The following is an 18,280-nucleotide window of genomic DNA, read 5'->3' on the forward strand; positions in this document are numbered from 1 at the left end:
TTTCTTATCATTTCACAATTATGCAGCAGACTATGATGGCATGGACATTGTTACTGATTCCAAAGAGAAATCTGGGCAAACAAAAACAAGGACCAAAAATGACTTAAAAAAAGAAAATTAACATGACATTTTTAAAAACCTTTATAAAAACTGAATACTAGAGTGAGATGTAGAAGTATATTAAATCATGGCCAACACTTTTCTTATACAAGACGGTTTCTTAACACCCGATGAGGGTATTGTTTGTGGCATTTATTCAGAAAAGCATTGAATCACATATTTGTGTCTACTCTTATTCAGGAAGGCACTTAAAGAATATGCTTATTTTTATGCACATGCTTAATCCTACTGCTTAAAGTTGAACATGTCCATAAAATGTTTTCCTGAAAAGGAATGCTTTTCTGAATTGGGGGCTGTGCTGTTAGTTTTATGTATAAAACTATTTTTGCCAAATAAACTTCAAATTATTGTTCTCCTGGTAACTATATATTTTGATACACATTTAAGGTTACTACAGTTTCATGAAATTAAAGTCAGTGTATTAAATGTGATAGAAATAATAGAATTTTCTAACTAAAATATGCATGGTTTTACATTCACATGGATAGCTGACTCTGTATGCATAAGAAAAAAACACTCAGACCCCTTATGTGCACAGGGAGACCCAGGAGTCAGCACAGAACTATTCATAAACTCAATGAGACTCTACACAGGCATAAAAATCCATCTGCATGCACTTCACTGCAGAATCAGGGCATTACTGTATATGACAAGCTTTGGCAGCAAGAATGGTAGCAAACTGCTTGATTTATAAAAATATTGTGGCTGTAGCTATACTATGGGGCTACGTCTACACTGGCCCCTTTTCCGAAAGGGGCATGCTAATTTCACAGGTCGTAATAGGGAAATCCGCGGGGGATTTAAATATCCCCCGCGGCATTTAAATAAAAATGTCCGCCGCTTTTTTCCAGCTTTTAGAAAAGCCGGAAAAGAGCGTCTACACTGGCCCCGATCCTCCGGAAAAAGGCCCTTTTCCGGAGGATCTCTTATTCCTACTTCAAAGAATAAGAGATCCTCCAGAAAAGGGCCTTTTTCCGGAGGATCGGGGCCAGTGTAGACGCTCTTTTCCGGCTTTTCTAAAAGCCGGAAAAAAGCGGCGGACATTTTTATTTAAATGCCGCGGGGGATATTTAAATCCCCCGCGGATTTCCCTATTACGACCTGTGAAATTAGCATGCCCCTTTCGGAAAAGGGGCCAGTGTAGACGAGCCCTGTGTGATATTTAACATCTGAACACTCTTTGCCAATAACTGTTCAAGGCATAAAAAGAATCTCAACCTATAGGCAAACAACTGTGTCTGAATATTCTACCAGTGACAGTCCCATTTTCTAATCTTATATTTGTGGTTTAGACCATTTCACCAAGTACAAAGATGATATTTTCACACCAGGAAGGAAATTCTAATTTTCAATTAAAGTACTTGCAATATTCCCTGCGGATACCCAACAATTAAAATATTAATGTCAAGTTCTTTGCAAAGTTGTGTCTTTTGTCAAATAACAGAGTGTGAAAGTGACTTGCTTAGTCAATGATGATTACATACATAATGACTTCATTACACTGTTAATAAATGCACAAATGCTTTTTTAAAAGAATATGAATACACATCATCCTAGATGAGTTCGTGCCTATAGTAATGGAAGAGAGTATATTGGGGCTGTTGGGAAAACAAGCAATTAATATGATATTGGTATGCTGGCAGGTAGCTCTAATTATCTTTTTCTGTTACAGAAGGCATTTGAGAATCATTTAGAAGCAAAAGAGGAATGGTGTTCCATTAAATCCTATTAAATGAATACTTGGACATAGCAGCAGCAGAGGTAAATAGGGTGATCAAAATCTGACTACCACTAAAGAAAACAAAAAATTCTGTGTAACACAGCTACTTACATCATGGCCTACAAGTTCAGTCTGTGTGGATTTATCTGCTTGGGAAGCGAGAGTCTTCTGCAAATGTTGAGCCTTCTCCTGCAAAACCAAACAACATATTGTAGGTAAGTCATATTCATCTTTACTGGGCTTTTGAGCTATTAACATCAAGATAATAAGTGCAAAACTTGTGCATTGACATCTGTTTGGAAATAGAGTTATCATGGTACTATTATCCCTGGGAGATTTGTTTTCCTGGTACTGCTATCTTAAGTATCAACTGATCCATTTATTAAGTGGGCAGAGAGCTCATAAATGGAGAGTATGCATGACTCATAAGTGCTGAGGGGATATCATGTAATGTGATGCATGGAAACCTTCTTCAGGAGCAGATTAAGAACTCTGATAATCAAGCACTTCTGTAGATGCCACATCTTCACTGAAAAGCTTTCTGAGAACCAGGGTCAATTATTTAGTCAATTTGAGTGAGAGTGGAGGGAGAGAGAGCGAGCGCACTGATTTTTAAAAAATCTGCAATTAAAAAAAAATCCCACTACAACAGAAATGGTTGCCTCCTGTGTTCCCCTCATGGCTCAGGATCATGCTTTAGTCAACCAGCTTCATTTCCTCTCTTGAGCTATTTAAATAAACTTCACGTCCTTCTTTTTCTTGATCAAACCCCCCCCCCCCCCGCAAGGGGACCAGCTTTATTCATATAAAATAAGATCTAAAAAAAAATAAGCCCCCCCCCCCACACACCAAATAAACTCCTTTCATAACTCTTCCTCTCCCCAGACCTTCCTACATGGGTCTTTGCAGTCTCTCCATTGCTTGAAGATGATGTCTCCAGCTATTTCCACCTCAAGAGCTTGTCATACTCTTTGCAGACACTAACAGTTTCCTTAGCTTTCACACTTCATCATAGAGCCCTTTATAGGGCAATCATCCTGTGGAGACTCTTGCTGTAATCAGGGGGAGCTACTTCCAGCCTTAAGAGGCAGCCACCTGGTTACATATTCTCACTACTCCACTTAGAACCTTCCCACCGCAATGCAAACTATACCTCAGGGAATGCTCCTCCCCCTACCTTTAACTGACACCCATTGATTACTATGGGATTGGGTGGTCTGCATTCCCAGACTCTTTCTACCCTTAAAGTTCATTCACCAGAATGAGCAGGCATTCTCTTTCTTCCAGGGTCTCCTAAATCTCTTCAGTCAGATGCTCTCCCTCAGGGCCAGAGGCTAGGCTCTCTCCATAGCAGCATATTCCCATTGATTCTTACACACTTTTGCAACTTCCACTTGCACTGCAGCCTCAGTGTTTGTACCCTTCTCCCGAACACCAATGTGACCCTGCCATTCTCTGGGCATCCCCACATTTTAGTCACATTTTTCCAGGAGGCAGTTCTGACTTTCATTTCCTCCCACCTCTCAATCACAGTAGAAACACTCATCACTGCCTCTCATTTCCCTCACCTCAAGCATTCCAGGTGGACACATATGTGAACACACAGATGGCTCCTGCTCTCTCTGACTCTCTTTATATTGGTTTGCAGGGTTTGTCCCTTCCCACAGACTCTCATTCCAAAAGCAACTCCTCTTAATATGCCTCATGTCCCCAAAAGCAGGAGTCCATCTGCCCGGGCATGCTTTGTTTTTAAGTCATCCCCCAAGAGCACTCACATTACTTTTTGGGACACACACCGTAGAATCATAGAACTGGAAAGGACCTTCAGAGGTCATCAAGTCCAATCCTCTGCCCCACTGTATGTTCCCTCCACTGCAGCAAACTACTTGCCTCCATTGCTGCTGTTCAGCCAACAAACAAACTGCTTCTTCCCTTCCCATTATCTTGCTGATTCCACCATTTCAGTTTTCCTTCTTGATGACATGGGTGTTGCAAGTCCTGACAACTACACTAGTAGTAACATAGGTCACCTGCTTAGTGCACCACTCTGGCCTATGGTCATACAGAAGGCTGCCTGCTTCTGTTTAACCCCTCTTCAAGGCCCTTCAAGAACGCGCATGCCACGGGTAATTCAAATCCTCACAGAGGATCCCTTCATTGCTACCCCTGGTGCAGCTTACATTAGTAAAGGGAAACAATTCTCCTCATGCCCTGTCATATAATGGATACATTCTTTAAGATAAGTGCATCTGATAGTAGCATTTTCAGATCTGCTAAGTGGAGTGATTATCAGACCAACAGGACTATCGCTTTCCCTGGTGGAATCCCGTCAGCCCCACAGTGTCACAACACGTAAAATTATGGATGTTTATGTAGCTATTATCTGTGCACAGACCTTAAACATTTAAGTCCCTTTCCAGTAAAGCACTTACACATATGCTTAACTCTGAGCATGTGAGCAGTCCATAAACATCATGAATAAATCACTTGCTTAAGCACTTTGCTGATATGGAACCTTAAATATAGTTATGTTAAGGTACCATCATTGAGGCACCAAACATGTTTTACTTGATGAGAAAACATCAAAACATGTTTTCTTCAGAGATCCATGCCCTAATGCAAGCATGGGTTTTGCTTTCTTTCCTCCTAATCCAACAAGAAATAGCTACTATGCTAACTCACATAACTACTATACCTTCATTAAAGCCTGTGCTTCAGAAATTAGCATGCCATCAATACTGAACTATCTGAAGTAGCTGTGACACTGTGTAAATTAGACTGAAGCACTTCATTTACGCATGTAAATAACTTCCTAGGTTGTACCAAGAATATTACCATGTTTTATGATAGAAGACAGAATGTGGGTGTGAGGGTATGTCTACACAGCAAAGTTATTTTGAAATAACAGCCCTTATTTCAAAATAACTTTACTAGCGTCTACACAGCCAAACCACTATTTCAAAATAAAATCGAAATAGCAGAGTGCTTATTTCGAATTTGGTAAACCTCATTCTACGAGGAATAATGCCAAATTTGAAATAGCTATTTCGAAATAGGTGCTATGTAGACACTTATTTCAAAATAGGGGACCTCCAGCCTTCCCAGGGTGCCCTGGTGGCCACTCCAGCCTCAATCAAGAACACTTCTCTCCCTGCCCCCTCCCCAGAGCCCTTAAAGGGACAGACTCTGACCACAGTGCCTTTGCCAGCTCCGAGCCTGCCAGCTCAGAGCCAGCAGTCACTCCTCCTGACCCACTGGCCCCAAAACATGAGCCAGCAAGCCACTGGCAGCCAGCCCTCCACCGCTCCCCAGGAGCAGTCTGCCAGCTCCCAGGAGCCTGCCAGGACCCGGAGAAGGCGGGTGCCTTCCTGGTCCAGAGTAAAGATCATGGACCTCATTCAGGTTTGGGGGGGATGCCCCAATGTCCATGATTTCCACACTAGACGGAGAAACACGGTCATCTATGGCAGGATAGCTGCCAGCCTGGCCACCAAAGGCCACATGCGAACCCAGGAGCAGGTTTACATGACAATCAAGTTGGTCCAGCAAGACCCCGAACCCTGAGCCCTGAGATTCTTCTTCCCCTTGCTTCCCCCTTCCAGCTCCCTCCTCCCACGTTTCCCTCTCCCCTCTCCCACACACTCTTCTCCCCTCTCCTGCCTCTTTTCCCCAGTCTCACCAGAGTTTCATTCCCTTCCCCTCAGTTTTGGTAAATAAAAAGAGTTTGTGTTCATGAAAATATGTGTATTTTATTAGACATCAAGTTAGGGAAGGGTAAGTGGAAGGAGGAATGGGGCACTAGCCCCCCGTGTGGCAGACCAGGGAGGCACTTAGTGCTCCTCAGGGTGGAAGCTCTCCCACAGGGCCTCCTGGATACTGACAGCCCCCTGATGGACTTCCCGGATGGCAGCCTGCAGAAAGTGCAGCCAGGCTCGCAGCAACGCATCCAAGAGGAGCACCAGAGTGCCCAGAGGCAGCTCTGGCTCCATGTTGCACAGTGCTGTGGTGTCCAGAGTGAGGGCAACCAGAGCACGCAGAGACAAAAGTGCTATGTAGACACTTATTTCAAAATAGGGGACCTCCAGCCTTCCCAGGGTGCCCTGGTGGCCACTCCAGCCTCAATCAAGAACACTTCTCTCCCTGCCCCCTCCCCAGAGCCCTTAAAGGGGTAGACTCTGACCACAGTGCCTCTGCACTGCCAGCTCAGAGCCAGCAGTCACTCCCCCGACCCACTGGCCCCAAAACATGAGCCAGCAAGCAACTGGCAGCCAGCCCTCCACCGCTCCCCATGGAACGAGGTGTACAGCTAGTTCGGATTAGGAAGCCTAATCCGAACTAGCTAGTCCGTGCCACGTGTAGCCGCGCAGCACAGGGTCCGACCTAGCCGGCATTTAAAAATGGCGCCGGCCGGCTTTATGCAAATGAAGCCCAGGAAATTCAAATCCTGGGCTTCATTTGCAACTCCGTATGACTACATTACCCCCCCTAGTTTGAACTGGGGGGGTAGTGTAGACATACCCTCATTGAGGTAGACAAGCAAACAGGGAAACCTGAGAACTGGCTTTAAGCACAGACCTCAAATAGCCTCAGGCAGCAGCCCCACACAGTAAGTCCTGACCTGGTGCCCTGCTGGAACTAGTTCTGGCCAGCCTTAAATGCGATTCAGAGTCCACTCAGTGTGGACATGCTATTTCGAAATAGCAAAATGCTATTTCGAAATGCCTTTTGTGTGTAGACACGTTATTTCAAAATAACTATAATTATAATAACTATAGTGTAGACATACCCCGAGAGAATGAAAGCTGACAATCATTCCCCAAAAAGAATTTCCTTGAATTCTTCCATCCCTACCAGCCTGAGTAACAAAACACCTTTGCTCTTGCACTTCAGTGACTTCATGTGCTAGCGATATGTTTAGGGGAGAAACTTAAAAAAAAATTCTAATGATCCACTTCCTACCACCAAGGGTCAATGCTGAGCATATTTCCCTCCAAAGTAGCATCTAGAAATCTTGCTGGGTTGAGTGGGGAGCAGGACAGATAAAGGGAAGAGCTGACAGAAGCCCCCGGGTATATACTGAAATTATTATGCAATTACCTGCTCCATACACTGTCAGCTGCCAGGTACACATAGATGTTAAAGTCGCGGCATAATTAAACTACCATCCTTCCAGTATATCTGGATAGAGAGACAATCTCTACCACATGTTTAAATACCGAGTGGCATATTTTCTGGAAATGTTGCCATGTGTACAGCCTACTATTGTTGAAAAGTTTAAGACATGGCAAAGAGATGCACAATCAAAACCTATGTTTTTCTAATGAATTTCACCTTTCACTCATCATATAAAAATATACCCTTCAGCAAGAATTATATCATCTATTTAAATCATGCTAGTCTAAAAGTTTAAGATTTTGAAGTAAAGCTCCAATCAACAAAGCAAAAGAGCAACTTCCAAGTGACTTTCATAAATATGGAACAGATAAACATCTCTCTTTAATATAATGTGTGTTCTTATTACCTCTTATTCTGTATTAAATACAACAAACCAAAAACAATTTTCAGTAGACTACAAAATCAGGGCATATAAGGGGTTGACTTCCCAAATTTTTTCCTTCCTCCCCAAGAGTGATGCAGCAATGTGCAGTTCTTATCCAAGAGTCATTCATCTGAGACCCCAAAATTACTATACCTGAGTGAGGGAGACAGAGTGGTGTTTGCTTTCAGGTCATCTTACATTTCTGAAAACCGCATTCTCAAAAAAGATGTGGAATACTTTACAAAAAATACTTCATACCATAGTTGAGTGCACATTTTCTTCCAGGTCAATGAGAGGTCATTTGTATTTATGTAATGAAGTGTTGACCAAGGAATGTCTCACTGCATCATTTTTTGTTGCCTCAGTTATTGAAGCCACAAATGAAAATAACTCATTAACCGAAGTGAAAACCTTCTCATATGGACACTTCCCTCCTGAGAGTGAAACTGATATTTAATTGAAATTTAATAAAATTAAAAATAAAAATATAAATTCAACTAATATTCATTTAATCTGATTTTGAGTAAAAGCAATTATATATAATGAAGTACAATTTGAAAACTCTCTCTGACATCTCAAATTCCACGTACAACATCTATGACACTGTTTTAATTAATTTAAAAAAAATCAGATGTTTCCTCAGGAATTCTTACTAGGAGAAGCACAAGGGGGACTGCAGGCATCAAGATGGTAAAAGTAAATAGGGAGAATATTTGTGACAATGTGAAAACCATGAACAACTTTACAAACACTAACCACAAGAAACAAAATAAAGTAAAATTCTAAGAGAGAAAAAAGAAATGTGTGCAAAGGGGGGGGGGGAAAGATGAACATTTTAAAACTCTTAAAAAGTTATTCTCAATCTATTAAATTAAATAGATCTATGAATATGCAGGTATATGGGCAAAAAGACAAAATGGGATAGAATAGACTACGTGGACCAGAGCAGTGAACATATCTGCAGTTCGGCTAAGGCAGCAAAATACTTAGTACAGCCTCTGCCATTGGTAAGACACCTCAATATTGATGTCAAAATATAATCTGACGATTATAATTTATATTTTTGCTCATTATAACTCTGTGCTTTTACTGAACATTCAGATATAGCTACAAGCATGTTATAGCCATAGTACTTAACAATATAACAATACCACATTAGGTTTAGCTTGTTAGGCTGTAAAACGTTAAAGCTAGTTAAAGTAGAAACTAGGGATGTAATAGTTTAGTCAATTAACCAAGTCACCGATAAGCAAAAGTGTATAGGTTAATGCTATGACTACACACATTTTCCCCCCTCCCCCCAACCCCTTGCCAGTAAAATTTTTAGCAGGCTGGCCAGCAGCCCGGCTCAGTCCTGGCTTTCACTGGGTCCAGGACTTACTTCCGCTATGGCTCTGCAGTTAAAGTGTATTAGGAGCCAGACAAGCAGGCAGCTTTGCTCAGTTCCGGCTCAGACTGGGACCGGGAGCTCAGCCACCACCACTCTGGACAGGGGCTGCTGCCACCCCACACTGCTGCTTCTGTATCAGAGGCAGCAGCGCAGCGTGGCAGGCAGCCAGTCTGCGAGGGGCTCCCCTCGCAGACCAGCTCCTGCCTGGCACCCCGTGCTCTGCCTCTGATTAAGACACAGCAGTGTGGGGTGACGGGTCTCCTCGGGAGTGGGGCTGGAGTGCACTAGCTACCGGCCCTGCCCCGCCCCCTGGGGTCTATAGAATAGTCGACTAACCAATAAGAAATCATGAGGTTAACTGACTATTCAAATAACTGATATTTAACATCCCTAGTAGAAACCTCTTGGAATTTCTTTATCTCCCAAGGATAAGCAAATATCAGGAAAGAAAATCAGGGCTTTATGGGCATAAAATGTATATTATCATAAGAACGTTTATAAAGACACAGCGTTGCATTTAATACTTTACCTTGATTAAACTGGATCTTTTTATTTGTACTATTTTTAAAAGATATACTCTTTGGTAAAATATATGTATAAAAGATGCTTAATTGCTGTAACAGAAAGCTAAAGGGACTATGCTAAGAAATAACCATCCATGTAAAGCATTCATTTCTAAAGCAATGGGGATCTAGTGTTGTATCATCAGACCAATAAATTTGCAGGTAAAGTGGGCCTATATCAACTCCCCTTTTCAAAAAGCTAAACTTAAGTTTGTAACCACAGAAAGAATATAAGAAATATCTTTATTGTAATTACATTCTTTTGTAAATACAGGTACACTAAAGTCTTAATTCTTCAACGCTGGAAAACATTTTTTGTTTTTCAAGATCTCAAGATAGAAAAAAACTTGTAAATATAGATCTCAAAAGAAACATATCCTACCTAAACATAACCCTTTACATGACTGTTAGATAGCATAATTATCTGAATAAGATGTTTTATATTCAAATATATTAAGGTCATTTGATGCTATCACTTGTTAAGAGGTTGAAGCTCTCTAGTCTAGCACCGTTGGGACCTGACTGGTTCCAAATGAGAGAATTTTCTGGATAATGGGAGGTCAACATTGTCTAGCAGCATCACCAACACTGACACTACATATAGGGCTGTTAGAAGATATTTAGGGGTAAATTACAGCTAAATAACAGAACACTGAGAGCTAGATCTGGTGGCTGTAAACAATGTTATGGGACCATGGGAAAGTTGGCTACACCCATGAAAAGTGGACCTCCAGCTAACTAAAATCATTCCAGACCAGCAAGTTCTGGACTGGAGAGGTTCAACATGTGCTAATATAAGAAGCTATTTGAATGCCGACATATATATATTCATTCAGAAATTAATTATCTAGCATTGCTTAAACAAGCTTTCAACAAACTCATGAAGACCAGGAGACTGATAAAAAAAGAAAAGACAATACCTTCTTTGATAACCAGTTAAGACTCTCTTAAGAATTATGTTAAGAACTAAAATACCTTTATAGGGAGAACATTACTTTTGGACTCTCTCAAAACATAATTCTACTTCCTATAAAACACTAACAAAACTGAAAGAATATCTTAGGAAATGGACTGAATAAAAATAATTTTATAGTGAATTAATTCTTTCTAATGCCGCACACACATACACAAATGAACAGAGGAAATTAGAAATGTTGCATATTCATTAAGCAGACTACATATTCAGGAGCTGAAGTTATCATGATAAAACAACGGAATCAACGACACTACCTGAATCTGGTTTAATTCAATACTTGCAATAAACCTATATAAAGTGTCAAGGACTTCATTCTTGTTTCAAATCATATTCTAATCTTCTCCCTCCATCCCCGAACCTTAAAAATTAGTGCTTTAAGAAAGTAAGGAGAGGGGGCAGAGAGGGAAAGAAAGATAGAAAAACAAAGACTATAACCAGGAAATTAGATAATGAGAGCAGTTTTGAAGAGCCATTTCTATTAGAAAAGCAGGACAATTATGCTAGCCCCGATATAATTAAGCATTTTCCTAAAGCCAAGCAAACAACACTTCCAGCAATGTGTCCTGATATTTTAACAAGTGTTAGAAGTTGTAAAAATACATTTTATAAGAAATTGAGCTAAATAATGCATTTGTTTTTTTATAATGTCCTTGTTTCACTGCACAGCACTGAAGGACTGAAGATCTGGCTTGAGATTGATTTTGTTTGTCAGCATTTTTGATTAAGAATATCAACTTATGACTTTGACCAGATGGGAGGCAGAAAAAAAAAAGGATTTGGGGACATCAATTTTGAAGAAAGATGCTCAGTGTTGCATGCCTGAGACTCAAGAGAACAGATGAAACTGTACTGTGGCAGAAGTAAGTTATAGACTTATATTGCTTATAGTCAAAGAATTTTTTGACTAAGAGAAAATGTCTCTTTCTTCGTGTGGCCTGGATATTTATCCACACATCTCAAATTCTGTAACATATATGACTGAGTAGTTTATTTCACTGTTCCTCTGAAATGAAGAAAATGAAATGGTTTTTGGTGGGTTTGGATGTATGTTGAAGGCATTCTGCTATATGCTCTCACATCAAATTCCCTGTCAAGAAGAAAACTGTGACCACTTGTCTCATATTCAAAATTGTAGTGTCCAAAAAGAGGAATGCTTAGTGCCTAAATTGCTTCATGTATTCATATTATTCAAGGAGAGGACCTTCCCCCCCCCAAAAAAAAAGAAATTCCAACTCTTTTGGATGCTTCGTTCAGACAGAACATCTGCAGTTTCCTGGGTATGTAATCCAATTTGCCTGGTTTGTATCATATCTAATGACTTATATTATCAAAGATTGTGTGGGCTTTTTTTTTTTGTCTTATCCATCCACAGTAGGTTAACATTTCTCCTCATTTGAAGAGATAAAAATCTCTAGGGCCTACTTTTTTATTTTTGTATCCATGTTTCTTTATATTTTTACTATTTATTCTGTTCCCCCAGACTAAATCACTTGTCGCATTGCTTTCCAATGAGGACTGTATTTACCATAAAAAAAGGTACATAATCATCCACTTTAAACTGAGAATTTCCACAGACATTAAGTTACTAGAATCTATGATATTTCTTGATTTCCAAAGTAAACACTACATATAATAATAGGTTAGACAGGAGGCCAGGCCAGGTAAAGCCTCATTACACTATCAACATACTCAAATACAAATACAGGCAGTCCCCAGGTTACGTACAAGGTAGGGACTATAGGTTTGTTCTTAAGTTGAATTTGTATGTAAGTCGGAACTGGCTCCAGATTCAGCCGCTGCTGCTGAAACTGACCAGGGGCTGACTACAGGAAGCTGGAGGCAGAATTGCTCTGCCCCCAGCTTCCTGGAATCAGCCACTGATCAGTTTCAACAGCGGCTGAATCTCGAGCCTGGGACAGAACAGCTGGGCTGCCAGGTAGGTCCCTGCAGGACCAACCCGGCAGCACCCCAGATGCTCTACCCCAGGGTCCACAACAAAAGCCTGGTCTGCTGGGGGGGGGGGGGGGCGCACTAGCTGCGCCTCCTCCCCCCCCAAGAAGACCAAGGACACGGGGAGCAAAACCGCAGCGGATCCGCGTAACTCGGGGACTGCCTGTATCTCAGGGGACTTCATTTAAAATACACCTGTCTCTCCAAGGTTGGTTAATGCAGTATAAAATGGACCTTCCCTGTGTTAGCACAGCAAAAAAGACTTCATGAAATCTGGCCTTGTATCTGCCATGACTGTTTATTATTCCCTTGCCAGTATAGTTTGTTCTGTATTGACTGCAACACAATGACAGACTGTAGAATCCTGTATAGGACTACAGAGCTCTTCTGCTGAGACACTGTGGGTTCTGCTTCTGAAACTCAACATTAAATTTGAGGGTAATTTCTATTGGGTCATGATGGCGGGTAGACTAACAAGTTTAGAAAATCTGACCTATGGGAAAAGTTATAAAAAATTGGCATGTTTAATCTTCAGAAATGAAGATTTGGAGAAACACCTGCAATTTTTCTAATATATAAATGGCTTGTATAAAAAAGACTAATCAATTGTTCTCCATGTCCACTGATGATAAAAGACGAAACAATGAGCCTAATCAACAGTAAGGAAGATTTAGGGATTAAAAAAAAGGTAGCTAAAAGGGTTGTTCAAGTTCTGGAATAGGCTTCCCAGAGACTGTGGCAACCTTATCATTGGAGATTTTTAAAGACAGGAAGGCTCCAGGCAGGGGCGGATATAGGGCAGGGCGAACGGGGCGGCCGCCCCGGGCCCCGCGCTTAAAAAAGCCCCGCGCATGTGCCGTTGCGCCACCGTGCATGCGCATGGAGTCATGGCGCATGCGCTGTGGCAAAGGGGAGGCCCCGCAGAGTTCTGCTGCCCGGGGCCCCGCAAAACAGTCGTCTGCCCCTGGCTCCAGGTTTACTTGGTCCTGTCTCTCAGCATACGGGAGTTGACACGATCTTTTGAGACCCTCTCCAAGGCACATTGCTATGATTCTGTGGCTCAGGTGAATGTCTCTGTGGGTCAAAGGAAATCAATAGAGAGGACATCTTGGTGGGAGTTAGTAGGAGTAGCCAGACCAGGGGAAGAAGCTTGAGCTGAGGTGCATGTCTTGTTACTGCTTTGCAATTACAAGGAAAGTCAAGCACAGAGCGGACAGTAGTTTGACAATAAGTCATAGGCCTCTGTGTCCTGCAGACTCCAGGGCTTGCTTTATGAAAATCTCACTCAAAAGATGAACGCTGCTTTTCATAGACGGTTTTAAGGCACTCAACCCCTCCGCCCTCCAGAAAGCTTCCATATTTGGATTTAAATACTAAAGATGGCTGTCACCATTTGAACATAAGACTAAAAGCCATGATTCCAATTATCTAGTCTTGTCTCTCACAATGAATGCTTATCCTAGTTACTTAATCTGTTGCCCCCATTTTTTCCCTTTCATCTACATGTAATCCAAATAAAATAATCTATACTTACTATTGTGTCTTTTGATCTTCATACTGCACCTCAATATGAAGAAACTTGGCACAATCAGTTTCAAAATAACCATGTTTACTTAATAAAAAACAAACATGAAAATGAAGCTACTTATACACTGCTGCTTTGGTTTCTCATGGCTTCTAAAAACATAAAATATGGTGAGCACTAGTAGAAGGCTCAACGATCCTTAAAAGTTTACCTACCTTATTTATATACACCTATACAACTCAGAGGAGTTTTGCAAAACTAGTTGATGTTTGCAAAACATTGAAAAAAAATTAAAGTGCTAATCACATGCTAAGTATTATGTCTTGAGGGAAAGAAAATATGTCTCTACATTTGATTTCTACTTAAATGCAGTGTCCAGGTATGAAAGATGAAAGTCTAAAGGAAGAAAAGCCAATTTCCATGCAGTTTTTATAATTATTTCCGCACCAAAGAAAAGACCATGAATACATTTAATAAAAGAAATAATGCAACTTCAAAAGGGTGTTTTTTTATCATGACATAATTACTTTTTTATAAGATTTGAGACACTGAATGACACAATAAGGATTTTAATGCGTAAGAGAAGGAGCAGCCATCAAAAGTACCATTGTGGTGATATCTGCTTTCACTGGTCAGGATTATCATTGGGCACTGACCAACCAGCATATTTGCGTTACATAGATGGTTTGCTTTGCTTGGCGTTTTGAGAATCCTGTGATTCCAAACTCTCTCTTACACTTTGTCAAGTTTTAAAGACCCATCAGTTTCCTATCCAGCTGCCAAAGCTCCAGCAACTTCTTGCTGCTAACTTAAGTGATTCAGTCACTGTGTATATTGTCACTATAAAGTTCTGCAACACAATGAAGGACCAATATTCTGCTGCACTGCACAGTGTAGTCACACTCACTTTGCATGATTATAAATGATTACTGCAGAATTAGGGCAGAGGAGAATCAGGCCCTGAACATAAGAAGTAAAGAGATGGTATGAAATAAATGTAATATAAGACAGAAGAAAATCCTTTGCTATTATTAATTTATCTTTATTGCAGTAGCACTCATTAGTACCCCTAAACCAAATAAGACTTTGATGTCATTGCACCAGACACTGTACAAAACACACAATAAGAGAGTTTCCTGCTCTGAAGAGCTTGCATTTAAGGAATGATTTGTTAACACCAATAAAACAATGACACTGGAAAAAACTGGCACATTTAACCAATCATTTCTAATCTAGCTTAAGAAAACAAGTACAACCAGAAAATCTCTTCATTCAGAGTAGTAACAGTCTGATACATTATCCAGCATATCAGGAGAATGACCGCACTGCATTGGACCAAAGGTCCATCTAACCCAGTGTTATGTCTTCTGCCAGTGGCCAATGCCAGGTTTTTCAGAGGAAATGAGCAGAACAGAATTTTTCAAGTGACCCCTATCACCTATTTCCAGCTTCTGGCAAACAGAGGCGAGGGACACCATCCTTGCCCATCCTGGCTAACAGACACTGATGGACCTATCCTTCTTGAATTTAACTGGCCTGTATTTTGACACCTGTTATTGACTTGGCCTTCACAACATCTTTTGGCAAAGAATGCAAAGACTATGCATTGTGTGAGGAAATATATCTTTTTAGTTGTGTTAAACCTGCTGTTAATTTCATTTGGCAACCCCTAATTCTTGTGTTATGAGGAGAAAACAACACTTTTTCTTTTACTTTCTCCACACCTTTTATAGACTTTAGACCTCAGTCATCTCTTTTCCAAGCTAAAAAGTCCCAGTCTTATTAATCTCTCCTCATATGGAAGCTGTTCCATGCCACTAATCATATTTGATGCCATTTTATGAACCTTTTCCAATTCCAATATATCTTTTTGAGATGGGGCAACCACATTTGCATACAGCATTCAAGGTGTGGGCATACCATGGATTTATTAGAGGAAATATGATATTTTCTGTCTTATTATCTAGACCTAACTTAATGATTCCCCAACGTTCTGCTAGCATTTTTGACTGATGCTGCACATTGAATGGATGTTTTCAGAGAATTATCCACAATAGCCCAAGAATCATCAGGATTTATTTTTATCTTTTCTATGAAAGCAGAATGCATCTCAATAATTGTAAACATATTGATATAGATGTTATCTACTTACCGTATATTCCGGCGTACAAGACGACCTCTGAAGTTAAAAAACATCCCCCAAAAATCGGGGGTCGTCTTGTACGCCGGATGCCCCGCCCGCCGGAGCCCCTCTGCGGCTTTGAAAGCCTCGGGGGAAGCCGGCGGCGGGGCATCCCAGGCGCGCATGGGCTGCCCGCCCGCCGGAGCCCCTCCGCGGCTTTGAAAGCCGCGGAGGGGCTGGGGGGGGGGGAAGCCCAGGTGCTCCTGGCGGCTTTGCTCCCGGTGCCTCTGGTCTGCTGGGGACCATCTCCAGCAGACCAGGGACACCGGGAGCAAAGGAGGCGGAGGGGCGCTGGGATATAAGATGAAACCCTATCTTTTAATTAAAAAGATAGGGGGTCGTCTTATACGCCCAGTCGCCCTATACGCCGGAAAATACGGTAAGTACAATTTTGAATGAACTTTTTCTTGGTCTATTATTAGCATTAATTTGTATTATTCTAGTGCAGATGAATTTGAAAGTGACTAAATGTGTGAAACTGATTAGTCTGTTTCTACTCAGTGAAATGTGAAGAACAGACTAACACCTTAACAATGGCTTTAATAATTTCTGGCCTTACTAAAACAGACTTTAATAAAATTTACCTTACAAATTTTGTCAGGCAAATACTCTAATATTTGAATAATGCCCAGTACAATGAGAATACTAGGTGCTACCATAACATGACTAAGTTGCCATAAAAATTACTATTAATAATATAGGACTTTTAACCAGAGCATGTCCTTGGGTACGTCTAGACTACATGGCTCCTTCAACAGAGCCATGTAAAGTAGTTTACTTGGCATAGTCAAAGAAGCAGGGATTTAAATAATCCCCGCTTCATTAAAATGAAAATGGCTGCCACGCTGTGCCCATGATCAGCTGATCCAGCACAGCGCGGCAATCTAGATGCAGCGTGGTCGGTAAGGGAAACGAGGTTTACCACAGCGGTTGACAAAGGCTTCCCTTGTCAACCGCGCCACGTCTAGACTGCCATGCTGTGCTGGATCAGCTGATCATCAGCACAGCGCAGAGGCCATTTTTATTTTAATGAAGCGGGGATTATTTGAATCCCCACTTCTTTGACTATGCCAAGTAAACCATTTTACATGGCTCTGTCGAAGGAGCCATGTAGTCTAGATGTACCCCTTTTGAACAACTCACTTTGCATTCATTCCTCTAACATGACAATCCCTAGGCTATGCCCTGTGCACTAATTATTTAGAGACAGATTTTGATCTTATTTGTATTTCTTTAAATTTGAAATAACTTCATTGTTTTTAATAGGATTACTCTGTATTTATACCTGAACTGAAACTAGAGTCTAGCCTGTGAGTGAAATACTGCCCTGGCAAATCCCAAAGACTGTTATAGAAGTAGTGTGACTGTAGATGTCATTGTAGACCCCACTGTTACTGTAACTGTAGATGCCACTGTATCCACATGGCAGGGGACAATTTCAGCAGGGCACATACCGTTTAAATTATAATGTCCCAGACTGAAAGCAGTATCTTCTACATTTAAGTTTAAAATCTTTTCTAGATCTGTATCATTTGTTAGTTCTTTTATGCAACTTGCTTCATTGCATATTTAAGTACCTTTTTCCATTCTCCTTAACAGTGTCATTACAAAAACAACTTTTGAAGACTTGAGTTGGAGTGTACTCAACTCCTTATTAGACTCAGGTTGTCTTCCCCCAGTTATTTTAAGAGCATGTAAAAATGCTAGCTGCTCAGTTATGATTAGCGAATAGTAGAATATGTTTTTCTGATTATTTTGTCCTGGTAATGAATCATAGGAACCAAGAGAGTTGGCTATATTACGAGGAACAATTCAGTTCCTCATCTTGCTCCTACCTAAGAACAGTGACAAAATTCTCATTGAATTAACTAGCAGCAGGAGAACCTTTTGCCGTCAATGGCGGCCTTTTGGCTCATGCATCTAGGCACTAGTTTTAGGAAGAAAATAATATTTCAAACAACACTGAGGGTCTGAGATTCCATTTTACTCAATAGAACTTAATGAGACTCAGATTTTCCCCTTTGGCCTCATGCATAACTCACAATTAAGTTAACTGGCAAAATTTGATTCTCAGGCTGACATGGAAAAGAACACCACAGACAAGCTAAAAAAGGATCAACTTAGAGTGTAAACAATATATTTTGTTAGTTTAAAAAGCATTTTAAAAAGCATTTTCTGATTAAAGAGTTCAGGACTGAACAGAGTGAATACAAGTTAGAGACTGAAAATGGCCAAGAAATTGGAGCAGTGATATTTTAACGAGAGGGGAAAAAAGCAGAGGACAGAGAGCACCCAATTGGACTGGTCTAATTTTC

General features: G+C 40.9%; 1 protein-coding gene across 4 annotated transcripts in view; it reads right to left on the bottom strand.

Moving 5' to 3' along the window:
• Nucleotides 1–18,280, bottom strand: part of CCSER1 (coiled-coil serine rich protein 1) — a 1,136,372-nt gene that overhangs the window by 425,718 nt on the left and 692,374 nt on the right. For all 4 annotated transcript variants that reach the window (XM_075929595.2, XM_075929596.2, XM_075929599.2 and 1 more), the window contains exon 9: nucleotides 1,952–2,029. In XM_075929595.2, coding sequence (XP_075785710.2) covers nucleotides 1,952–2,029 — 78 coding nt within the window. The remainder of the gene's footprint in view (nucleotides 1–1,951; nucleotides 2,030–18,280) is intronic.

This window comes from Pelodiscus sinensis, chromosome 4, assembly GCF_052426305.1.
Source record: "Pelodiscus sinensis isolate ZL-2025 chromosome 4, ASM5242630v1, whole genome shotgun sequence".
In the NCBI taxonomy this organism is placed as follows: domain Eukaryota; kingdom Metazoa; phylum Chordata; order Testudines; family Trionychidae; genus Pelodiscus; species Pelodiscus sinensis.